This window comes from Microcaecilia unicolor, chromosome 10 (genome assembly GCF_901765095.1).
Source record: "Microcaecilia unicolor chromosome 10, aMicUni1.1, whole genome shotgun sequence".
Classification (NCBI taxonomy): Eukaryota; Metazoa; Chordata; class Amphibia; order Gymnophiona; family Siphonopidae; genus Microcaecilia; species Microcaecilia unicolor.
In genome coordinates, this window is record NC_044040.1 from 17,183,663 (window position 1) to 17,210,356 (window position 26,694).

The following is a 26,694-nucleotide window of genomic DNA, read 5'->3' on the forward strand; positions in this document are numbered from 1 at the left end:
AGTGAATAGCCACAAAACTAGATAACAGATTTAAGGGGTAAAGTTTTAAGCAATTTTTTTGTAAGTGTAATGGGGTTATACATGAAAACATTGCCTCATAAAATTGTGGGGCACATCCACATGTAGAAGCATGCATAGAAATCAAACTTGTGTGCGTTTGGAAAGCGGCTATGTCTGGGGACAGAGCTGGGAGGAGTTTGGAATATAGTAACATAGTAGATGAGGGCAGATAAAGACCTGCACCATCCATCCAGTCTGCCCAACAGTCACATTCATTATTAAACCAACAATGAATGTGCTATACTGACACTCGTCCATTTTCAGGACAGACCCAAAATATATGCACATGCTTTACGTTTTGTAATATGTGTATAAAGTTGTTAAAGTACATGTGTATATTTTCACCTGTTCGTGAGCAATTGTAATTTACAGGTTTGGCTTGTATTTTCGCGGCCACTGTTTGCTTATTCTCAGCCAGCAGTATCTGTCAACACCATGCAGGAGCTGAAAGCAGAAATCAAATATTTCCAATTAAAATATTTAGGGGCATAGTTGTCATCCTGGACTACCGTTAAGATGTGTTATTTTATCACTAACTTGTACTATTTTAGCACAGGTCCCATTTGTGCAATGAGATGTGGTTACTAATAACTGGGGTTAACAGAGAAATAACACATCTTAACAGCAGCCCACATTGATAACTTCTCCCTTTAATTAAAGGGAAAAGAAATGTCTCCAGAAATGGAAATTACTGCTATATGTAATGAAAGTGAGCCAAGCATAGGACAATCAAGTCATTGTGACATCACTGATGAGGTTGGCTCTTAGGTATTGATGGAATGAGGCATTATGACATCACAATCTCAGCTCTGGTTACCAGAGACTGAGGGGGGAAGTTATCAACGTGGGTTACCATTAAGACGGGTTATTTTACCCCAATCTTGCTATTTTAGCACAGAATCTCAATGCATAAAATGGGACTTGTGCTAAAATAACTTATCTTCATGGTAGCCCACGTCGATAACTTCCCCCGTAAAGTCTTCGCATTAAGAGGGAATGTTATCAGTGTGGGCTACCGTTAAAATGTGTTATTTTAATACTAACCTGTGCACAGGTCCCATTTCATGCAATGAGGACTAGTTACTAATAACCTAGATTAACAGTGAAATAACACATCTTAATGGTAGCCCATATTGATAACTTCCCTCCTGCCCACCCAATTACCCCCTCCCTGACACTACCACTGTGGTGCATGGGGGGGGGGGTAAATGTGTGGGCAGGCAATGGGCAGCAGTGTTGCCAGGTGGGCGGTTTTCCGCGACCCGCCGCGGGAAATTTTTGCCTGCGGCGGGTTGCGGTTTTTTGGGCTTCTTTTTTGTATTTTGGGCGTTTTTTTGGCGTTTTTTTCGGTCGCTGGGGGCGGGGTTAGTGACGTTTTGGGCGGGGTTAGTGACGTTCTGGGCGGGGCCGATGATGGGAGGGGCGGGGCTGATGACGGCAGGGGCGGGGTTGATGACGGCGGGGGCGGGGGTGAAGACGCGGGTGTGGGGATGTCAGGGGCGGGGTTTGAGTTTGGGCGGGTTTTGGGCTGGATTTAGGCTGGTTTGGGTGGGAAAAAAATTTTCCACCTGGCAACCCTGATGGGCAGAGGCTGAGGCCACTGGGGTGGGAGGGGGGCAGGCAAAGGCCACAGGTGACAGTGGCCAGAGGCTGCTTCATAAGTCTGGCTCCTAAATCTTTAGGATGATTCCTAGATTCTAAGAAAGTTTGTCAAGGTCTGCCTTAAACCCAACTAGCCTGACCACAGCGATAACTATCCCTTGTCTGGAGCCATAGACTGTGGCTCCTCCCAGTGTACAAAGACCCTGAGTTTCACCATTGCTTGTCACCCTTGTATAATGACTGGGACTGCCTCCCCACTGAGAGGGACAGGTGGATGAGGGGGGGGGGGGGGGGGACTGAAGTCACAGCATCCCAAGCCCTGAATAGCCTGAAGAACAGAGGCTGGGCTTGAAAATCAAATTCTGATCTCCATCTAGCAATACACTGACTTGCCAATGAGCTGTTATTTTAATTTCTATCTTAAACACATTTCCCAAAAATACAAGTGGGAAAGCATGCAGGGCTTGGCTCATAGAATTGTTTCCAACCTGTGTTTGGGGGGAGGGGAGGTATATGGGTTAGTTTGAGTAGTGGTGGAGGGCAGTTGCAAAGGGTAGTTGTAGGCATTGGGCCAGTTTAGAGGGTGGACGGGCAGTAGTGGGAGGTAATTTATGGGGTTTGGGGAAGTTGCGGGGGTAGCTTTGAGGGATGTACAGTTTGAGGGTGGTGTGCCAGTTGTGGGGTCAGGTTTTGGAGCTGGGGCAATTTAGGGTGGTGGTGGCAGCATATTTCCTGAATGTAATATTTGTGGGTGAGGCAGTTTGAGGATAGTTTTTGGGAATGGGGCAGCTTGGGGAATGGGGACAGTAGAAAACGGAGAGCAGGCAGTTTGAAAGGAGGAATTCCACAACTGCTATGTTTCACTGTAAGTTTCTATACAGCACAAGTTGGTACAACTTCCCTCATAAAAATGTATTGGGGGAGACTTTTTTCTGTGAACCCACAGTCCTACCTGATCCATTTTCAAATCTGATGTATCTTTTTGCTGGTTTTCCTCCATCAAGTTTCATTCTATTCTGTTAAACTTTTCAGGGAGTTAGTTTGCCCCCAGTCAGGGACAGACAGGCAGACATTCTTGATCCCTTTTTATAATTTTTTTTTCAGTTCCCACTGGGTTGAAAAGAATGACAAAAAGAATGCTGATTCAGTTGACCCCCCCCCCCCCCCCCCCCCCATATAATGTTGCACCAGTTAATTGCCATGCTATGCAATGTAAAAGAGAAAAGAAGACTTCCAAACAGGTCTAAGGCAAGACTTGGCCAAGAGCTGTTACGCAAACCACAAATTATTACACGTGTCCCTGTCAAGTTAAATCTTCCACTGAATGATGTGTCTTGAGGGAAAGTTTTAAAAGGTTAACCTGGTTCTGTAATCAAAGGCACATTACTTGTGAATGATATTATCTCAGGATTTTATCAAACCTCTCAAATTTGCAAAACCTGTTTGACATTACTTTCACTCTCCTATAAACCCTCCATATAGTTGAGTAATGGTTGACCTTTTTTGATGGAGTTACTCTCAGCTGTTAAGGTTTTATGACTACAAATTTCCATGCTAACCAGTTGTTGGTTTGACATTTATCAAACACTTTTTTTTTTAATGATGAGACTCATGAAACCTGCAAAAAATACTGTTTAAATTGTGGCTCATTTACTGAGCCCCATTGCTAGCCGTGATTTCTCCATTTGCTTCCCAGTAGGGCCACATGATGCTGAGATAACAGAGGCGCCTGGGCGGGGGAAGCGTCTTGCTGGAAACTCATTACCGGGTGAGCCACACTTGATGTTAACACTGAGCTTAATGGGTTATCTTTCCTTCATATTGTCTCATTTTGTCCCTTTTTCCTTCCTCTATCTCGTTTTCTCCTTCTTTCTTTCATTTCCGTCTCTTTAACTTCCTTTTTTTACCCTCTTTCCTGTTCTCACATCTTCTCACTTCCTTGTTCTCTTCCTTCTTTCCTGTATTCCCCTCCCATTGTTTCTTTCCTTTCATTCTCTTTCCTTCATAATTTTTCTCTTCTTCCTTTTCTTTGCATTCCTTTGTCTTTTTTTCCTGACTCTCTCCCTGTATTTTTCTTGTTTTATTTTTTTTCTTCTTTTATAACTTTTTTCATTTCTTCTGTCTTTTTCTATTTTTGTACTTTTCTTCCTACCTTTCTTCTTGTAAAACTGTGGTTCTTTACCACCCTTTCTCAGTTCCCAAATTTCTCTTTCTTTCCATAGCATAATGAAGCTTTGTCAACCTAATGAGTGACCCTCCACATGTTATATTAAAGCCAGTCTACTAACTATATCACTCACCTCCAGGGCCGTGCCTAGGGTCTCCGGCGCCCCCCTGCAGTTGGCCTCTCTGGCGTCCCGCCCCCCCCCCCCCCCCCCCGAAAATGAGCGCTACACTACCCGCGCTCTTCTCCCCAGATCCTTTTTTTTTTGTTTGTTTAAATTTACCTCTCCGGCGCGTGGCAGCGTAGGCAGCGTTAGTGAGGAGGCGGCGCTCCCCCGCCCCGACGTGTCTTCCCTTCGCTGTGTCCCGCCTTCTTCTGACGTCAGAAATGACGTCAGAAGAAGGCGGAACTGAGCGAAGGGAAGACACGTCGGGGCGGCCGGGGCAGCGCCGCCTCCTTCTCACTAACGCTGCCTACGCTGCCGCGCGCCGGAGAGGTAAATTAAAAAAAAAAAAAAAGGATCTGTGGAGAAGAGGGCGAGGTAAGCATGGTGGGGCGGGGCGCCCCCCAGAGGATGGCGCCCTCCTGCCATGCTTACCTCGCTTACCGCGTCGGCACGGCCCTGCTTACCTCCCTTGCTCATAAACTCCCAAACCTATTAACCCTACAGCCAATCATCTTTATATCCACAGTGAAGATAAATCAGATAAATTTATATACATTGAAAATGCAGTACTTGCAAATTTATCTCATTTAATGATTTGGATTCAGTTCACACATTTTCATTGCCAACTCAAAGTGAGTTACATTCTGGTACAGTAGATATTTCTCTGTCCCTAGAGGGCTTATTCTCTAGGACTTCAGTTTACTGAGATGTGGTAAAATAGTGCTTTTCAGTGGTATTATACTACAGAAATACTACCTCAATATTTACAAAATTGCAGTACCTGAATATCCCAGTTTAGTAAAGCCCAATATTATTTTTAAGTTATGTTTCTGAGGCCAGGAACAGTTCACATTCCTAGCCATAGTAACACCAGATGGCAGACCCCATCCTCAACTTGCTATCTTTAATAGCAGTTGGCAATTAAAAAAAAAAAAAAGGAAAAGTGCAGATAAGCAGCTTCTTTAAGGCTTTTCTTCAATCCACGCAATATGTCAAGCAACTCCAAGGTTGTAGTTCTGAACCAACCCCCTGATTCTGTAAAGGTCGCCAAAAATTGCGCACGCAAATTTAGGTGCGTTCCCAATTTGCACATGCAATTTAATTGAATAACAAGCCAATTACTTTTTAACAAGCAGTTACTGGCACTAATTAGATTTAATTGGGACCAATGCGCGTAAAGTTAGGTGCAGGATCTGCACCTAAAATTTACACGCATTCCAAAAAAGCAGCACGGAAATGGGTCATAGGCGTTTTGGAACAGAACAGGGTCCTGGCTTCGAGCTAGCGCCTAATTAGAGAATAATGGTGCTCCGCATGTAAATTTAGGTGTGGCATTTGTACCACATTTTCATTGGTGCAAATGGCTGCGACTAAATTTACGTGTGACTCTCCGCTTAAGCTTGTGCCAAACTTCAGGCACAGCTTATAGAATACCGCTTAAGTGGGGGGTTTTGAGCGCCGATTTTTTTAGGCCCCATTTATGGAATTTACCCTCTACTGTCTACTCAAAGTCACTTCAGGCGAAATACAGTGTGGCAGAGGCAGGCACAAGATTTCTGCAACAGTGACCACCGTAATTTACAGTGTCTTTGGATCTTTATTTCTAACTCCAGATCTCAGAGAAAATCCAACTCTACTCTCCTTGAAGCAATTTACTACTGTGGGCAGGACTGCTGGGAGGGGGTGCGGGGAGGAAAAGATTCTCCCGGGCTCGGCCTCTAAGGGGGGCCCGGCCCTGGGGTCTCTCTCTCCTGCTCCTGACCAAACCTTGTTGATTATGTCCCGACAGGAGCAGAAGAGAGAAAACTCCAGCGCTGGGCCCCCCTTACAAGCTAGGGAGGAGGAGACACAGGGCTTTGGGGCCTCTTGTTTGGCTGGCGGGGAGTCCCAGGCCCCACCAGCAGAAGAAGCCTTTCTCCAGTGCTGTTCTTCACTCCACCACATTGCCTGCCCTGCAGCTGCTCTTCCCCTCGGTTTTGATTAAATTGAGCATGCGCGACTTGAGGGGAAAAGCAACCGCAGGGGCAAGGCAGGCAATGCGGCAGATTGAAGAACAGCGCTGGAGGAAGGCTTCTTTTGCTGATGGGGTCTGGGGACCCCCGCAAGCCAAGGTATGTGGAATTGCGGCGGGGGCAGGGCAGCAGCGGTGGCAGCAATCCCAGGGGGGGCGGTGGCAACAGCGATGATGCGGGGTGGGGGATCGGCAGCGGCGGCCCTGCCCCGAGCCCAGCCTGGTCTCTCGGCGGCCCTGACTGTGGGTAGCAGTGCAGTACAGTTCTGATGTTAGTTGCTGCGAGACTCAGGGACTCCGAACTCTGATGCAGTGCTTAGATATCAGGATTCAGATGAGGTGTTGGTGGATCCTCCGTAACCTTGTAGTTGAAGATGGTAGTTTTCCTCCTCAACTCTGTAGACATTCCTAGAACACCAGTGGATGGGATGAAATCCAGGTCATCTTGCTGGAAATACACATACATGACAGACCTCATAGACCTACCAATAAGAAACACAATCAGATCAACACGAACATACCTAAACCTCCACTACCCAAGCTGCAAAGGACTCAAATACAAATCAACCTACGCATCCAGCTTCTCCTACATAAGCACACAAATGTGGAATGCATTACCAAAAGCCGTGAAAACCATGAATGACCACCTGAACTTCCGGAAAGCACTAAAAACCAACCTGTTCAAAAAGGCATACCCATCCGACCCAACCTAAGTGCCTAAACCTCGCAACACAATGAAACCAAAGCTCGTAATAGACTCTACGCAACTCTTCCCCTCTACGATTCCCCAATGTGCCTATAACACATGAACCTTATTCTACAACTCTCTGTATTTGTTTCACTACCGGAAATGGTGATTGCCTCTATGGTGTTATGTAAGCCACATTGAGCCTGCAAATAGGTGGGGAAATGTGGGATACAAATGTAACAAATAAATAAATGAAAATATAGGTCAATCCTTTCTCCTCAGCATCTAAGAAAGGATACAGAGGGGTTTCCCATTTCCTCTCACAAGCAATAGAGAAGATGCTTAAGCTGCTTTCTGTCACCTATGTACTTCTGGGTTACTTCTTGACTTTGGTATACTGACTTAGGTACACAGTCTGTGTAATCTCTGCTGTATAAGGCAGTGGCGTAGCCAGACAGGCAATTTAGGGCGGGCCTGAGATCAAAGTGGGTGGGCCAAACGTTTCATCATTGCCCCTCCCCCAACTAACGCAAAACCCTGAGGATCTCGAATTCTCGATTCGAATTTCGATTTTCCCAAATTCCCACATTTCAGGCCAGGGCCAGGGCAGGCAAAGGCTCGCACTAACCCTGCGTGCCGTGCAGCTATGCCCGCCCGTCAGACGCCAGTTGAGTTACCACGAGCGAGCGGACGGAGCTGAGGCCGAGCGGAGTGAGAGCAAGGGTGAGCACGGCCGCCGCCGCGCATAGCCACGTCCGTCCGCGTAGGATGGAAAACAATGACGCGCTGATGATGCGACCTGCAGGCTACAACTGGAGAGATGATAGATCAGCTGAGCAGCAGTTAGCGGGTGCCCGCGACGACGCTACGTGTAGTACGCTAGGCTGCTGCAGTCAGTGAGTGTGTGCGCTTGGGTGGTGGTGGTGGGTGGGCCTGAGAAATCGGGCTGGAAGGAACCTGGAGAGAGGAGAGCAGAGCCAGAGCGCGAGTGGGTGCTCGGTGTTGTGCCGTCTCTGCCGTGGTACCCGCTGCTGCTGCTGCAGTGTGTGTGCGCTTGGGTGGGCAGGCCTGGGCCGAAATTGGGCGGGCCTGGGCCCACCCAGGCCCACCCGTAGCTACGCCCCTGGTATAAGGGATGAAGGCTGTCCCCTCACAGTTAAGATCAGAGGCTGGGGAGGATCAGGAATATAAAACAGTCACCTGAGAAGTCTGGTTTTATACGCCTTCTGAACATAGCTGCTCCTTCTGATTATAATCTGCACGATCATACCTAAACCTCCACTACCCAAGCAGCAAAGGACTCAAATACAAATCCACCTATGCATCCAGCTTTTCCTACCTAAGCGCACAACTATGGAACGCATTGCCAAAAGCAGTAAAAACTACGCTCGACCACCTAAATTTTCGGAAAGCACTAAAGACAGACCTGTTCAGAAGAGCATACCCCACCGACCCAACATAAAAATACCTGGTCACTTGCGACACAACGTAACCAAAGACTGCAATGGACATTACCTGACTCTTCTTCCCCCTTTTCCTCTATAAGTTCCCCCAACTGTACTTACCATACATGTACCTCACGCTACTACAATATCACTTTGTATTCATTCATACCATGTATTTGTTCAGACCGTAATCGGTAACGCCGTTAACAGTTATATGCAAGCCACATTGAGCCTGCAAAAGGTGGGAAAATGTGGGATACAAATGTAACAAATAATAAGTCATTCTTAGCTTCTCCTTCTTTCGGAAAGAGGCCAGATATTGCTCTGGTTAAAGTAGTTACACTGAGAAGCTAAACATATACTCATACAGCTAAATTCTCAATTGTTCTAGATTAACTTTCCCGCCAGGAGCACTGGTACACTAATACATGAACCGGTGTTCCTGGGGATAGAGTTAAAGAGACCAGTAATAAAAAAAAAGAGTCCCCCCCCCCCCCCCCCCCCCCAGCTACAACTAATTTGTCTAGTGTAAAGAGTCTGGTCCTATTCCCTTTTTTGGAAGCATGTTCCCTGCCATACATTCTAGGGGTCAGGCAGCACCACGTTGAAGAACGGCACTGAAAAAAGCGACAAATGCATACAAAAAACCCATCACCGATGAAATGAGAAAAAGCCTTAAACGATAGAGAAGAAATACGACAAAAAGTGAATAAAAGGTTTTGAGTTTAAAATAGTGAAACCATGATTGGGAAGCACTACATTTGGTGTTGGTGGTACGTGTCTGCCGGAAAATCAAACTTACACATACTGTTATACTCCCCTGTCCAAAACATGCACCCAGGAATGCATCCTTTAACCCTACACTGGAAGCCTGTCAGGGGCATTTTCGAAAGAGAAAGGCACCTATCTTTCAACAGAAATCGGGAGATGGGCGTCCTTCTCTCAGGGTCGCCCAAATTGGCATAATTGAAAGCTGATTTTGGGCGTCCTCAACTGCTTTCCGTCGCGGGGACGACCAAAGTTCACAGTGGGGGGGGGGGGGGGTGTCGGCAGCGTAGCAAAGGCAGGACTGGGGCGTGCTTAAGAGATGGCCGTCCTCGGCCAATAATGGAAAAAAGAAGGGCATCCCTGACGAACATCTGGCCGATTTTACTTGGTCCATTATTTTTCACGGCCAAGCCTTGAAAAGGTGCCCGAACTGACCAGATGACCACTGGAGAGAATCGGGGATGTCCTCCCATTACTCCCCCAGTGGTCACCAACCTCCTCCCACCCTAAAAAAAAAATTTAAATTTTATGGCAGCCTCAAATGTCATACCCAGCTCCATCACAGCAGTATGCAGGTCCCTGGAGCAGTTTGTAGTGGGTGCAGTGCACTTCAGGCAGGCGGACCCATGCCCACCCCCTCTCCTGTTACACTTGTGGTGGTAAATGTGAGCCCTCCAAAACCCACCAGAAACCCATTGTACCCACATGTAGGTGCCCCACTTCATCCCTTAGGGCTATGGTAGCGGTGTACAGTTGTGGGGAGTGGGTTTTGTGGGGGGCTGGGGGCTCAGCACACACGGTAAGGGAGCTATGCACCTGGGAGCAATTTCTGAAGTCCACTGCAGTGCCCCTAGGGTGCCCAGTTGGTGTCCTGGTATGTGAGGGGGACCAGTGCACCACAAATGCTGGCTCATCCCATGACCAAATGGCTTGGATTTGGTCGTTTTTGAGATGGGCGTCCTCGGTTTCCATTATCGGCAAAATCCGAGGTCGCCCATCTCTAAGGTTGACCTAAATGTTGAGATTTGGGCATCCCCGACTGTATTATCGAAACAAAAGATGGACGCCTATCTTGTTTCGATAATAGGGGATGCCCCGCCCCTTCGCGGCAGCGCCCTTAGAGATGGTCATCCCTGTTCGATTAGCCCCCTCCACGTCTACTTTTAAGAAGGGTGCAAAAGGGCAGTTTTCAGTCCAGTCGTTTCACTTGATTCAGTAGTTCTACAGATATTACTGTACCTCAGGTCTCTGTCTAATGGCTCGTAACCACACAAAGGCTTCTATGTATGTATTCAGTTGCAGACCCCTGCAGGCTGCCTATGGATGAAGGATCCTGCCTCCAGTACACCTTGTTGTGGTATTATCACCAGGAAGTGAACGACTGCCGGCCCTTCGTCTTTGGAGGCTGTGGAGGGAACAGCAATCGCTTCAAATCCAGACACATGTGTGAAGTCAGGTGTAAAAACAGCTCAGGTAATATGATGGGACTGTACTGGAAGTAACACAGCACCACTGACCGCTGAGGATGGCTTGGTCTGTTTAGTTGTGATTTTGTTTTTTTACTTTTGAAAGACAAATGGATGAAATATGAGAGTATTGGTGGGATAATCCTGAAACGTAAGTGCAGCTCTCTCTCAGAATGCCCACTGCAGGGGGACAAGGGTGAAGTAATACGGAACGGCTTTAAAAATAAGAGTGTCACCCTGCAGATAAGGCGTTAGAAATTAAACCAAACGTAATGCTTTGGGTTTTATGTCATTTCTTGTCAGAAACAGTACAAAACGTCTCATTTGAAATCACTTTACAGTCTCTAGTGTTTACTGTGATTCGGGGAAGGAAAGGGATTATGGATTTTTATCTTTATTATAATAACTTATATACTGCTATAGGTCACAAATACCTGGCAAGATCCCAAAAAAGTACAAAACATTTTATACTGCTTATCTTAGAAATAGTGGATTTCCCCCAAGTCCATTTAATAACGGTCTATGGACTTTTCCTTTAGGAAGTCGTCCAACCCTTTTTAAAACTCCGCTAAGCTAACCGCCTTTACCACATTCTCTGGCAACGAATTCCAGAGTTTAATTACACGCTGAGGGAAGAAATTTTTTCTCCGATTCATTTTAAATTTACTACATTGTAGCTTCATCGCATGCCCCCTAGTCCTAGTATTTTTGGAAAGTGTAAACAGACGCTTCATAAAATATAAGTGCAATACATAAATTACATGTCCAGTGCTGGAAGGGTGGGTAACATTTGGGTACAGTAGGAATTTCCTTGTCCCTGGAGGGCTCACAATCTAAGACCCCTGTTTACTAAGGTGTGCTAGCGTTTTTAGTGCATGCTAAAATTAGCGTGCGCTAACCATGAAGACGCCCATAGGAATATTATGGGCATCTACACGGTTTGCGTGCGCTAATGTTTAGCGAGTGCTAAAAACACTAATGCACCTCTAGCGAGGCTTAGTAAACAGGGCCCTAAGCTTGTACCTGAAGCAATAGAGGGTTAAGCAACTTGCCCAAGATCACCAGGAGTGGCCGTGAGATTTGAACATTCCATTTCCTGGTTCTTAAGCTATTATTTTGAGAATTAAGCTACTCCATCACTCACCAAGCTTTTAGTTGTGCTGTCAAAGGCATGCCAAGTAACTCAGCCCTGGAGCAGAGCTTCCCAAACCGTCCTGGGGGCCCCACGACCAGCTGGAGTTTCAGGGTATCCGTAAGGAATATGCATTACCTCCACTGTATGCAAATGTAATCTCTGCACAATCAACCAGCTGTGGAGTCCTTTTAGGAAGCCTTGACTTGGAGAGAGGCTTTTGCTGTTCCTGAAGTTTTGATCCACCCATTTCCTGATGCATCTTGGTACCTGTAATGATGATTACAGGCGAAAGAAACAGGACTACAATTAGCACGGTCCATGAGGAAGTGGATCAAGAGGCAGCTATGAACAGCAGGGGCGGACATGACCATTCAAGCAACTGAGCAGTGCCCGCGGCCCAGAGGCTCTGCCCAGTTGCCCGCTACCGCTACAGCACATTGCAGCCCTCCCCAGACCTACCTTGAAGGGCCTGGTCTAGTAGGCTCTGCGGGGTAGGAAAGAATCCCACTTTTTCCTGCCCACTACTGCTATTCTATATGGCGGTGCCAGCGCTGCCATGTTTTAAAAATGGCTGCCAGTACCCATGAGACTATAGTATAACAGAGAGAGGGAGCAAAGCACAAAAAAACCAGAAACAAAACAAAAAGCACCAAGGGCCTTCAAAAAAAGGGGGAATAAAGTTTTTAATCATATATGTTGATGAAACAATGCTTGAATGGACCCGACACGGTCCGTGTTTTGGCGCTCAGCGCCTGCGTCAGGGGTCGCAAGAAATAGCTGACAGCATGCGGCGGTATTGTGAGAACAATACAATTTTGAGAAGTAATATACTGCAACGCCGTGTGATCCCCTTCACTCAAAATAGAAAGATATTTTGATTGAACAAACGCAATCCTTCAGTCGCAGACTCAATCATGAGACTACCATGGTTAGTCTCTCGGCACCGCCACCACTGGGCGCAGTAGCAATAGCAAGCAGTTTGGGTTTCTTTCCTGCCCCCGAAGATGCCACTAGACCATTAGGCCCTTCAAGGTAGGTCCGGGGAGAGCGGTGCAGGAGGGGGCCAGCAGGGCAGTGGCCAGGGGGAGCCCATGACCCTTACTGCCTGGGGGCCCCGACCACTGTCAGTCCGCCCTGCTGCACAGTGTGGGGAAAGTTGACCCGTGCACCAGGAGAAGGCTGACGTCAGACAGATTTGATATGTTCCGTATGCAAAAGAACACAGAATATTAAAGTGTTCACTGAGAGACAAATGCCACTGCTCTTACAGCTTCATTAAAGAACTAGGAAGTGTGGTAGCTGTGTTAGTCCACTCTTAAAGGTTATCAATAGAAATCAAACAAAATAAAACATGGAAAAGAAAATCAGATGATACCTTTTTTTATTGGACATAACTTAATACATTTCTTGATTAGCTTTCGAAGGTTGCCCTTCTTCGTCAGATCGGAAATAAGCAAATGTGTTAGCAGATAGTATATATAAGAGAAATATCAAAGCATTACTTTGACAGTCTGACAGAGTGGGAGGGTCGGGGTATGCATGGGGACATCAAAGCATTTCATTGATATTCTAACAGAATGGGTGTTGGTAGGTGAGAGGAGGGTAATAAACAGAGAAATAAACAGAGAAATACAGCTTTATGGTTTAAAATGGGTTAGAAAACCCAGATCCTTATTAAGTCCTGTTTATTGGGTGTCAAAATATTCAATCATTCTTATTTCAAAGGTCTTATGTTCCTGTATTGTTTCAAAATTACCTTTCAGTATTCTTACTGTGAAATCACTGGTGCAGTGTTCTGGTCTTGTGAAGTGTTGGCCCACAGGGGTGGGGGCTTGACTGGCACCGGCTATTTTCATGTGATGTCTGTGCAGATTGAATCTTGTCTTAAGCATCTGGCCTGTTTCTCCAATATAGCATCCTTCTTTACATTTTTTACACTGAATGATATATACCACATTGGAAGATGAGCATGTAAAATAGTCCTTTATGTTGAATATTTTTCCCTTGTGAATGACTGTGGGGTCTTGTGAAATGTTTTGGCATAGTTTGCAGCTGGCTGTGTTACATACCCCCACCCTCCCACTCTGTCAGACTGTCAAAGTGATGCTTTGATGTTTCTCTTATATATACCATCTGCCAACACATTTGCTTATTTCCGATCTGACGAAGAAGGGCAACCTTCGAAAGCTAATCAAGAAATGTATTAAGTTATGTCCAATAAAAAAGGTATCATCTTATTTTCTTTTCCATGTTTTATTTTGTTTGATTTCTATTAAGAACTAGGAAGAAATGAAGACACACTTAACCATGAGACAACCCTGGTAGTCAAGTCTCTTCTTTTTTTATTTCAGCATCTCATCCTGGAAGGTGACTTTTTTTGTTCCACAGACTAAATATAATTGATGAAAAGACCATCAGTTGTTTTTCTAGAATGTTTGTCTTTTGGATGCAGCCAATAGAAGAATTTAACATGAGAGATCAATGTCGGGTAACACAGTTCTGTGCGCAGGGGTCAACAGTGAATTCTTGCTGTCACCTTGTTGGATGCACACGTCATGTCTCGATGCAGCTTTTTCCGTGAAAATGGGAAAACCACCATGGAAATGGAGCAGGCCTTGGGCAGTAGACACAGTTGCTGAGTAGACCCATACTCAGAAGTTAAGAAAACCACAGTCACTGAACAGAGGATGTGGCCTAATTAAAGGAACTTATGGGATTGTTTTGCTCGTTTTTAAAATATTTCCACATGAACTTTTGCTTCTCAAAGATATCAGATTAACGACATTGATTACTCATTTGAGATGGACCATCGATTAACTCCAGTAAAATTCCACAAATCTTCCCCAAACCTGTTTTGCCCTCTGCTGTTTTAAGAAAGAGGCCATATGGGCCACAGACCTCCTTCCAACTCTGTGTTACTATTTGACTGTTTTAAGTGGTCTTCATTACAGGCACAACACAAGTCACATTAACCTGGTCAACTGAACAGATTTAAAAGCTTCAGTGTGTTCAGGCTCTAACGGGCCCCTTAAGTTTGATGGAGGTCTCTGCAGTTTCTTAGACTTGTAGAAATCTATTCAGCCAGGGGTTTTAACATTTTGTACCAAACCTCTCGCATTCAGACTTGAAACACATGCACACCTGATTTTAAAATCAAAGTCGTGTGACTTCTGCCCCTTAATTTTGAGAAGGTTGTTTTGCTTGGAGTTCATGCAGTAACAAAGCATAACGGCCCAGCCTCGCTTGTAGACTTGATATTAGAATCCTCTCTATTGGCTAATGAATGTATCTATAACAATCAGGTGGGGAAAGCAATTTTCAAGTCTTCGTGTTCTGGCCTTTCTTTTTGTTAAAGGTGCTCATGAAATAAAGTCATTTGACCCCTACCCTTGAAATTGTCCTTTTTTAATGTGTGTCAATGTTTACCACGGTCATAGGCACCAACTCCATGGGTGCTGTGGGTGCTCAAGCACCCCCAATATTTGACCCGCCGGAAGTCCCGCCTGGAACAGAAGTTCCCAGCCAGCCTGACCTGCGCTGCCCGCCCTCTTCTTCCAGTTCCCTGCCTGCCCCTCGCCTTCCTGTGTGCTGCCCACAATTTAAAAGTTCTTACCTCGGGGTCCGGCGGCAGCAGTGAAAGGCGAGCAGGCTCGGAGCTTCAGCCTGCCTTCCCTTGCGGAAACAGGAAATGAGGGCGGGACCAGAGGCAGAGCTGTCAGCTGAGAGAGAAGGGAAGGCAGGCTGAAGCGCCGAGCCTGCTCGCCTTTCACTGCTGCCGCCGGACCCCAAGGTAAGAACTTTTAAATTGTGGGCGGCACACAGGAAGGTGAGGGGCAGGCGGGGGACTGGGAGAAGAGGGCGGGCAGCGCAGGTCAGGCTGGCTGGGAACTTCTGTTCCAGGCGGGACTTCCGGCAGGTCAAACATTAGGGGTGTTCGCAAGAAGGCGAGGGGCAGGCGAAGGACTGGGAGAAGAGGGCGGGCAGCGCAGGTGGGGGTAGCACTCAGAGGAGAGGGAGGGGGCCTGGAACTCAGAGGGGAGGGGGAGGGAGGAGGAGGAGGCCTGGAACGCAGAGGAAAGGGATGGGGGCCTGGAACGCGGAGGAAAGGGAGGGGAGGGAGGGGGGCCTGGAACGCGGAGAGGGAGGGGGAGAGAGAGGGGGGAGGGGGAGAGGAGGGGGGAATGCACCACCTGTAAAAAAAAAAAAAAAAAATTCAGCACCCCCAATCATTTTGAAAAGTTGGCTCCTATGACCACGGTAGTTACAATCTGCAAATACAAAGGGCCTCATTTCAATTCAATCTGTGGGCCAGACCCATCTGCTAACAGGACAGAACTTAAGGTTGCATTCAACCCTGCACAGAAGCGCTCAGCTCAGTTGAACCGAGTTCCAGTGATACACGTTTTTGAAGTTCAAATACATTTGTATTTTCTTCAGTGCAAAATATACCAGAGGAAAAGCAACAGTAGCCTACACTACAGCATCAATAACAACATTGCAAGACATGTTGGTTTAATGCACACCTTTCTGTTCATATATAGAAAGGGGATGGGACTATATACCACCTTATCTTGTGGGTTGCAATCATAGTAACATAGTAGATGACGGCAGAGAAAGACCTGTACGGTCCATCCAGTTGGCCCAACAAGATAAACTCATATGTGCTATTTTATGTGTATACTTGACCTTGATTTGTATCTGCCATTTTCAGGGCACAGACCGTAGAAGTCTGCCCAGCACTAGCCCCGCCTCCCACCACCCAATCTCCGCTAAGTTTCTGTGGATCCATTGCTTCTGAACAGGATTCCTTTATGTTTATCCCACGCTTTTTTGAACTCCGTTACCGTTTTCATCTCCACCACCTGAAAACGGTAACGGAATTCAAAAAGGTGTGGGATAAACATAAAGGAATCCTGTTCAGAAGCAATGGATCAAAGCGGTTTACGTATTATATACAGGTACTTATTTTGTACCTGGGGCAATGGAGGGTTAAGTGGCCTGCCCAGACTCACAAGGAGCTGGAGTGGGAATTGAACCCAGTTCCCCAGGTTCTTAAGTTAACTGCGCTAACCACACTAGGCTACTCCCCCACTCCAACTGAGGGCTGTGGGGGTGAAAACACCAGTGTTTGACCAAAATATAAAATGGAGCAGCAGTCTCAATAGGAAAGCTGAAATTCCCAGTTCCTTTTTGAGCTACATCAAATGCCCATATTTTTTTAAATAGCTGTTTTATATTGAAGCCTGCTAGTGGTGATTCTAGTAGCTTTTGTATTCCCCATTGTGCTCTTATTATATTCCCTCACTTCCCTCCAGTGGAGACCTCATAATTGGACTTGACACCTCACTGATGCTTCAGAGGCAAGATCTACATCTTACATAGGACATCCTTTTCTTCAGAGCAAGCTCCATTTACCACTACCCTCTGTCTCTGACTGGTAGGAGACAGAGCGTAGTGGTAAATGGAGCTTGCTCTGAAGAAAAGGATGTCGTCAGTGGAGTACCGCAGGGATCAGTCCTAGGGCCAGCTCTTTTTAACGTCTTTGTGAGGGATAATGCGGAAGGGCTGTCTGGTAAGGTTTGCCTCTTTGCGGATGATACTAAACTCTGCAACAGGGTGGACACCCTGGAGGGTGTGAATGACATGAGGAAGGACCTAGCGAAGCTAGAGGAATGGACCGATATTTGGCAACTAAGGTTTAATCCCAAAAAATGCAGGTTCAAGCACTTGGGTCGCAAAAATCCGAGGGAACGGTTCAGTATAGGGGGTGAAGTGCTTCAGTGTGCAAAGGAAGAGCGGGACTTGGGGGTGATTGTGTCTGATGACCTTAAAGCTTTCAAACAGGTAGAAAAAGCGACGGCCAAAGCCAGAAGGATGCTTGGGTGCATAAAGAGAGGCATGACCAGCAGGAAAAAGGAGGTGATAGTGCCGTTGTATAAGTCTCTGGTGAGGCCCCAGTTGGAGTACTGCATGCAGTTCTGGAGACCGCACCTACGGAAAGATATAAACAGGATGGAGTCGGAGACTCACAGAAACAGAAGCCTGCACGGCCGCATTGCTGATCTGCAAGGGCAGGCTTCTACATGGAATGTTGCTAGTGGAATACTAACATTCCACGTAGAATCTCAAATAGTAGCAACAGAATCTCAATAGTAGCAACATTCCATCTAGAATCTCCAATAGTAGCAACATTCCATGTAGAATCTCAAATAGTAGCAGCATTCCATGTAGAATCTCAAATAGAGAAAGGGAAATGGGACTTGATATACTGCCTTTCTGTGGTTTTTGCAATTACATTCAAAGTGGTTTACATATTATATACAGGTATTTATTTGTACCTGGGGTATTGGAGGGTTAAGAGACTTGCCCAGAGTCACAAAGAGCTGAAGTGGGAACTGAACCCAGTTCCCCCAGGATCAAAGGCTGCTGTACTAACCACTAGGCTACTCCTCCACTAGCAACATTCCATGTAGAACCTCAAATAGTAGCAATAGAACTCAAATAGTAGCAACATTCCATGTAGAATCTCCAATAGTAGCAACATCAACATTCCATGTAGAATCTCAAATAGGGAAAGGGAAATGGGGCTTGATATACCGCCTTTCTGTGGTTTTTGCAATTACATTCAAAGTGGTTTACATATTATATACAGGTATTTATTTGTACCTGGGGTATTGGAGGGTTAAGTTACTTGCCCAGAGTCACAAGGAGCTGCAGTGCACTAGGCTACTCCTCCACTTGTGGGACTTGAACCGCTAGGCTACTCCTCCACTAGAATGACTGCTCACTGTAATATCCTTGGTTTATAAACCACCGGGGACACAACTCTATGTCTTCCTGACTTCAGTAAAGATCAGCGATATAATCTGAAGAGGGAGCCGCATTGTGTTTTCATCGCTACTAGGGTTGACTGCAGTATTTACCATATGGGGAAATGCCTGAGACTATGGACTATAATTTCTTTTCGGAGCCATAAAGTTAAGAGCCTTTTTAAATGGAATTTAAAATGCAACCTAAAAATTTTAATCTGCACCGTTTCTTTTCTGAAATTGCTTCTTCTGTTCTTAAGCAAAGGGAACAGTCCCAGGGGATTTACTGTACAATGCTCTTACATCATCCCTGGATGAGTCAGTCTCATTACATCTTCTAGAGGACGTGGATGGAAGAATTATTTCACTTCCAATAATTAAAGGCGGGGGGGGGGGGGGGGGAGCCTGAGATGTTCTTCCTTAAGAGCATGTAACTACCCATAAATTACAGCAAGAGCAGCTACTATGGAGGATGCAACTCTGTACCTGTTCTGATGTTAACATTAATCACTTTTCTCCCACAGGGAGGCTAATTCTATAAACGGAATACTTATTTTATTTATTTATTTTTGTTACATTTGTACCCCGCGCTTTCCCACTCATGGCAGGCTCAATGCGGCTTACATGGGGCAATGGAGGGTTAAGTGACTTGCCCAGAGTCACAAGGAGCTGCCTGTGCCTGAAGTGGGAATTGAACTCAGTTCCTCAGGACCAAAGTCCACCACCCTAACCACTAGGCCACTCCTCCACTGTTGCTACTATTTGAGATTCTACATGGAATGTTGCTATTCCACTAGCAACATTCCATGTAGAAGTCGGCCCTTGCAGATCACCAATGTGGCCGCGCAGGCTTCTGCGCAGCCTTCTACATGGAATGTTGCTAGTGGAATAGCAACATTCCATATAGTATCTATTTTATTTTTGTTACATTTGTACCCTGCACTTTCCCACTCATGGCAGGCTCAATGCGGCTTACATGGGGCAATGGAGGGTTAAGTGACTTGCCCAGAGTCACAAGGAGCTGCCTGTGCCTGAAGTGGGAATTGAACTCAGTTCCTCAGTTCCCCAGGACCAAAGTCCACCACCCTAACCACTAGGCTTATTTAATGCACCTATCAGAAGCCTGTTCTATAAAGCAGGGGTTCTCAACCCAGTCCACGAGACACGCCAAGCCAGTCTGGTTTTCAAGATATCCACAATGAATATGCATGAGATAAAATGTTCATAACTTTGTCGGCTAAGGGTCAGCACCCTGAGTTGACAAAGTTAAGTACGTATTTGAAATGTTAAGCAATACACTTCATTGAGAGCAAGTAAGCAAGTCAACATTTTGAATTGCTAAAAAGATAAATGAAAAAACTGCTATTTAAAAAGACCAGCGACAATTTGAGTGCTTGATTCTTGAAGCTAGAATTTTCAGCTTTTGAGTTGCACCACTGAGGTCTAGGAAAGGCTTATAACATACTTTATTAATGGAAGAGCAGTTTGGACTCTAGTAGACGCGTCTAGGTTATGATGTCATCATTAGGGTTTGGAATAATTTGCTGCCATAACTGAAGAGGTTTATCTGAGATAAATGTTCATGCACTGCCTCCATCATATGCAGATCTGTATCATGCATATTTATTGTGGGTATCCTGAAAACCTGACTGGCTGGGTGTATCCTGAGGACTAGATTGAGATCTAAAGAAAAGCAGGCGCTAAGAGGTCAAATATGTCATTAGAATGTAAGCATGAGCCTTAGCCCAGCCAAAGAGCTGTTGTAAATGTGCTTAGATTGCAAAACAACATGCATAGACTATAATCTCCATGCTTAATTGTGTCCTGCCCATCTCCATCTCCAAAGTACACGCCACTGAATTTTGGCAATATACCTACAGAATAGCATGTAGCCGGAATGCCAGTGCTTTCAAAAACGGTGATGGTCCTGGCTGACTGTGGTAGCATATACTTAAGTATTGCCGTACTGGGAAAGACCAAAGGTCCATCGAGCCCAGCATCCTGTTTCCAACAGTGGCCAATCCAGGTCACAAATACCCGGCAAGATCCTAAACATGTACAACACATTTTATACTGCTTATCCCAGAAATAGTGGATTTCCCCCAAGTCCATTTAATAACGGTCTATGGACTTTTCCTTTAGGAAGCCATCCAAACCTTTTTTTAAACTCCGCTAAGCTAACCGCCTTTACCACATTCTCTGGCAACGAATTCCAGGCCTCTGGGAGCACAGCCCGTGCTCGGAGCCCAGTAGCAGGGACTACCAGGGCAGGCTGACTCAGACCCTCATTGGATGTCCAGCAGCCACTGGTCCAGAGTGCATCTGGGGGATGTGGTGGGGATGGACAAGGGGAACGACTCAGGAGTCCTTTTACCAAACTGCAGTAAAAGGGGGCCTGCGCTAGAGTCAGCAAGTGTTTTTCACGCATGCAGAGGCCTCCTTTTACCGCAGCGGGGTAAAAGGCTGTTTATTTTGGGGGAAAAGAAATGACCGTGTAGTAAGTGAACCACTTACCATATGGACATTTCGGTGGGGAGCTCTTACCGCCACCCATTGAGTGGCGCTGCCTGATTACTGCCGGTTAATTCCCAGCACTACAAAATAGGACACATTTTTGTAGCGCCAGAAATAATGCGCACTACAGGTGGGAACTACCTCTAGGCCTCCTGTGGTGGGCTTACCGCTGCTTAGTAAAAGGGCCCCTCAACAAAGGAGCGGGGGACATAAGTGATACTGTCACTTTTACGAAAGGATTTCATGAAAGAAAAGTGAGATGTGCTTGAAGCTGCCACATTGGCAGAGACTGACTGGTTCCAAGAGTTATGTTCAGAGGTTGCTTAGTTCAAGTTGGTTTCTTATTGAACACTTTTCATCCAGAATGCTTAATGAGTTGTTTATCAAAATAGTGCTCATTAGCAAAGTGTACTTTCCCCATTTGCATGGAGGCAGGCTGTTTGTTTGCTTATGAATATACTAGCCGTTAAGCCCGTAAAAACGGGTGAGATTTCCAGCTACCCTCCTCACCGCCGCTCCCTCCCCCCTCCGTGCCGGGCCCCCTGCAATGACCTGACAGCGCCTCTCACCTCCGCGTGAAAGCGCTGCAGGCAGCAGCAGATCGCTCTGCTGCTGCCTGCAGTGGTTCCACACGGAGGTGAGAAGCGCTGTCAGGTCAGTGCAGGGGGCCCAATGCGGAGGGGGGCGGGAGCGGCGGCGGGGATGGGGGGAAGGGTGGAGGTTGGTACGCGCGATGTTCGTTTCCAGGCGGCAGCGTCCGACAGTGACTCCGACTCCGTTTCCCTCTCTGTTCCGCCCTCTGACGTCATCACGTCTTGACACGAGGGCGGGACAGAGAGGGAAGTCTCTACTGCGCATTTGCAGGTGAGTCGGTCACTTGCCGTTTATATGTTTGATGTTAAGCATTATCTCTAACAGATTCATTGCCTGTACCTATAATTTAAGGTTGTGCCCTTGAACTACAAATCCCTGTAATCTTGTAGCTCTCTGTAATAGGTTCTTCCTGAGCACATGTCCCAGATCCTTGTGACTTATGGGACTCTTCCTATTGGCTTGCCTTGTTCTTCTGTGTGTGCTCGGTTAGTTCCCCCCCCCCCCCCGCCCTCCGCCTTCTCTCTCCATCGGGTCTGTAAGAGTTAGTCTGCAGCATTCTCCTCTGTGAACTGAATCTGCCTATGCAGTACTTTGCTGTATGACCATCTTTAAGCTACTGTGACGCTATTAAGATTTCACCAGTATAAAAGTATATACAACTATACTCTCTGCAAAGTTTTGTACACCGCCTAGGATTTCATGATAGTGTGATTTATAAATATTTTAAATAAATAAATACATAAATTAAATAAATAAAATGTTGTTGAATTACTCCCAGCTTCTCTCTTGCACGAAGAGAGAGCTGGTTGAGAACAGACCCCCCCCCCCCCCCCAATTTGCAAGGCACAAACTCTTGCCCAGCACATCTGAACTGTAAATCATTTTTTACTTGTTTGATTACTGCATTAAAGAAGATTTTGGTTCAAGAGATCTGAGTCTTATCATAGTGATGTTCTAAAATCTGGTCTGTACTGCATGCCTTTCACACCAAGATCCTTCTGTTATACTAAATGTATATTTTCTTATATATTTCCACAATTCATGATGTATTGTAAGCCACATTGAGCCTGCAAAGAGGTGGGAAAATGTGGGATACAAATGCAACAAATAAATAAATAAATAAAAATTGAAATGGCAGAACAATAAGTTATAAGTTGCAAATAGTTAAATAAACTGTTTAATAGTTCAGCCAACCTTATTCACAGTGGCCTTTTTGTTTTCCTGGGGGAGGGGGGGTGGAGAAGGGTTATCCCACTACTAGCACCTTTCTTCACCAGTTGGAGACACCAGACACCTATTATTCGAGGGCCCGATGGAGCCTGCCAGAGGGAGAATCCTGCCAGGTCGGTCCTGCACCCAGGGATGTTCACAATCCAGCTTATTTTCGAAAGAGATTGCCGGCCATCTTCCGACACAAATCGGGAGATGGCCGGCCATCTCCTGAACCCAGCCAAATCGGTATAATCGAAAGCCGATTTTGGCTGGCTCCAACTGCTTTCCGTCGCAGAGTCGGCCAAAGTTAAAGGGGGGGTGTCGGCAGGGTACGGAAGGCGGGACAGGGGCATGGTTATGAGATGGCCGGCTTCGGCCGATAATGGAAAAAAGATGGCCGGCTCTGACGAGCACTTGGCTGGCTTCACTTGGTCCATTTATTTTTAGGACCAAGCCTCAAAAAAGTGTCCCAATTGACCAAATGACCACCGGAGGGAATCGGGGATCACCTCCTCTTACTCCCCCAGTGGTCACCAACCCCCTGCCACCCAAAAAAAATTTTTTTAACATTTTTTGCCAGCCTCTATGCCAGCCTCAAATGTCATACCAAGCTCCCTGACAGCAGTATGCAGGTTCCTGGAGCAGTTTTTTGTGGGTGCAGTGCACTTCAGGCAGGTGGACCCAGGCCCATCCCCCCCCCTACCTGTTACACTTGTGGTAGTAAATGGGAGCCCTCCAAATCCCCCCCCAAAACCCACTGTACCCACATGTAGGTGTCCCCCTTCACCCCTTAGGGCTATGGTAGTGGTGTAGAGTTGTGGGGAGTGGGTTTTGGGGGGGGATTTGGGGGGCTCAGCACCCAAGGTAAGGGAGCTATGCACCTGGGACCAATTTTTGAAGTCCACTGCAGTGCCCCCTAGGGTGCCCGGTTGGTGTCCTGGCATGTGAGGGGGGCCAGTGCACTACAAATGCTGGCTCCTCCCATGACCAAACGCCGGGTTTGAGATGGCCGGCTTCAGTTTCCATTATCGGCGAAAACCGATGCCGGCCATCTCAAACCCGGTCATCTCTGACATTTGGCCGGCCCCAACCATATTATCGAAACAAAAGATGGCCGGCCATCTTTTTCGATAATACGGTTGGGGACAGCTCTTTACGGCGCTGGCCATATAGATGGCCAGCGCCGTTCGATTATGCCCCCAAATGGGGCTTTACACAAGGCTAATTGTTCAGTAAAACACAAAAGGTCCATATTATCAGACCTTTGCTCTCTGGTGCCTTCTCCCACAGAAGCTGCAGATTGGGCTCAGTGAAATGGAAAGCACTGGCATTGTTCGTTGACAATTAACCACAGGTCAAGGAAAGCGTCAGAATAACTTCATCTGAACGGAGGCTGAACGTGTTGTAAAATGAACAGCTGAGCAAGAAGCATCCTGTCCTTTCAATACACTTTAACCGCTTAAAAAGGTCTGCAGCTGTGATTTTCAAGATTTATTTTATTTATTGGGATTTTTGCCAGCACGGACTCAAACGAAGCTCAGGTTTAAAGCAGCAACGATGTCATTGATCCTCGGAGTATCAGCTCATCTGCTTCCTATCACCAAAGTCCGCTGTCTTGCTAGAAACAACACCAGTGACAGCCGTGGGAACAGCAGCATCACTATGGAGCCAATTTTGAAACTTGACGAAGAATTCTCCTTGCCCACAGACTGCACCTGCTTTGCAGAACAGGGACGGTGTCTAATCCAGTCTAATACTTTTATACCACTGAATTCCTACAAACGGTTCAGAGCGGTTTACAGCAAGTAAAAATAATTAAAGTAATTTAGATCCATGAAAAGAATACAACCTTCAGAAGTCTTAAGTAAAATAGAATCAATCTTGACCTAAGGATTCCTTTTATCAAGCGGCGGTAAGCCCACAGCGGGCTTACCGCGTGCCAATCTGGAGCTACCAACGGCCCAGTGCGGGCACTGGAGGTAGTTTCCACCCCCAGTGCTTGGCATTTCTGGCGCGAGTGGAAATCTTCAAAAAATATTTTCGCAGGTGTTTACCCGCAGTAATCGAGCAGCGCCGCGTGCTACCCGGTTACCACCGGGTTAGCGTAGGAGCCCTTACTGCCACCTCAGTGGTGGTGGTAAGTGCTCCTCCCCACCCCCCACATGGCTACACATAAGAGCAATCTTACCGCATGGCCATGTAACGGGATGTTATCCAAAAAATGCTAAACAACAACAAAACAAAACCACCGGTAAATGTCCCGCTGCACATTTAGCATGAAATTTTGTTTTCACAGAGGCCCAAATTCAAAACTCTTGTCATGTTAACTTTAGGGATTTGCTAAGCCTAGAGTGGAGGAGTGGCCTAGTGGTTAGGGTGATGGACTTTGGTCCTGGGGAACTGAAGAACTGAGTTTGATTCCCACTTCAGGCACAGGCAGCTCCTTGTGACTCTGGGCAAGTCACTTAACCCTCCATTGCCCCATGTAAGCCACATTGAGCCTGCCATGAGTGGAAAAGTGCAGGGTACAAATGTAACAAAAATAAAATAGATACTATTGGACATTGGACATTCTACATGGAATGTTGCTACTATTGGAGATTCTACATGGAATGTTGCTATTCCACTAGCAACATTCCATGTAGAAGGCTGCGCAGGCTTCTGTTTCTGTGAGTCTGACGTCGTGCAGGACGTCAGACTCACAGAAGCAGAAGCCTGCGCGGCCACATTGGTGATCTGCAAGGGCCGACTTCTACATGGAATGTTGCTAGTGGAATAGCAACATTCCATGTAGAATCTCAAAATAGTAGCAACAGTGGAGGAGTGGCCTAGTGGTTAGGGTGGTGGACTTTGGTCCTGAGGAGCTGAGTTCGATTCCCACTTCAGGCACAGGCAGCTCCTTGTGACTCTGGGCAAGTCACTTAACCCTCCATTGCCCCATGTAAGCCGCATTGAGCCTGCCATGAGTGGGAAAGCGCAGGGTACAAATGTAACAAAAAATAAAGATAACTCAACATGCTTTGTTAGGTGGTATTTACATGTAACGTACTGTATATAAGTTCCAGTAGAATTTTCAACCACAAGGTGTCAGTCTATTCTCATTAGGGCCAGATTTTCCAAATAATCTTCAGATTTTTTTTGTTTAACCACAAGATACGACTTCTACATCATTGCTGTGCAATGGGGGCAGCCACCAAGGGAGAAAGTAGGGTACTTTGTCTGGAGGAAAGACGGCTGTATTTAAATGCTTTGGGGGCTTGGCAATGTTGTTTATTTCTGGGTTTAATATAATTCCAGCATTTATATCCTGGCTTAACCATCAGGTTCAAAGGGGGTTACAATAAAAATTAAAAACACAAACAGCAAAACTCCTGTAAAATCAGTTTAAAATACATACAAGCTTTATTTGCCCCTTACGATATAATGGCGCTTCTGCACCTGCCTCATAATAAAATACCCCCCAGCCTTAAAAACAGTGTTTTGTTGCAGCCGCTTCGTGAGGTGTGGCATTGGTGGGTGCGTCATTTAGGGGGAAAACCCCATATCACTGACTTATTACCAATTATGGGAAATGTCATGTTTCCAGCAGGAATGGACAATCCGATTTTTGGCACCTGGGCGCAGAAGGGAATTGTGCAATTAGAGCATTTGCTGCAAGATGATGGGGAGGAGTTGCCATTTGAAGCTATACAGGACAGGGTGGGAGTGGCCTGGGGTAATAGGTTTGCATTTGCACAAGTCAAGCATTATATGAAGTCCTTGCATCAGGCCTCCTTGAGGGGCTGTTGGGGGAACCGGATTCGTGGTTTTTTTGAAGAGCTGGTACCTGATAGGCATTTGGTCTCTGATTTGTATGGGGCTCTGGTTCGGCGTATACCACAGAGAAGATATGAGGGCCTCAAGCATAAATGGGAGCAAGATCTGGGATATTCCTTGACATCATGGAATGTGGAGGCTACTTTACTAGGATTAAGGCGGTTAGTAAAGGATGAAAGATTAAGAGAATGTGGGTACAGGATAGTCCTTCGGGGTTATATGTCCACAGCGCAGCGGGCTCATG

General features: G+C 46.3%; 1 protein-coding gene across 1 annotated transcript in view; it reads left to right on the forward strand.

Annotated features, from left to right (window-relative positions):
* Positions 1-14,069, forward strand: part of LOC115478999 (collagen alpha-1(VII) chain-like) — a 309,662-nt gene extending 295,593 nt beyond the window's left edge. The window contains exons 93-95 of the mRNA XM_030216704.1: positions 3,362-3,430; positions 10,207-10,377; positions 13,857-14,069. Of these exons, the coding sequence (XP_030072564.1) occupies positions 3,362-3,430; positions 10,207-10,377; positions 13,857-13,876 (260 nt within the window). The 3' untranslated portion in view covers positions 13,877-14,069. The remainder of the gene's footprint in view (positions 1-3,361; positions 3,431-10,206; positions 10,378-13,856) is intronic.
* Positions 14,070-26,694: the final 12,625 nt, after the last annotated feature.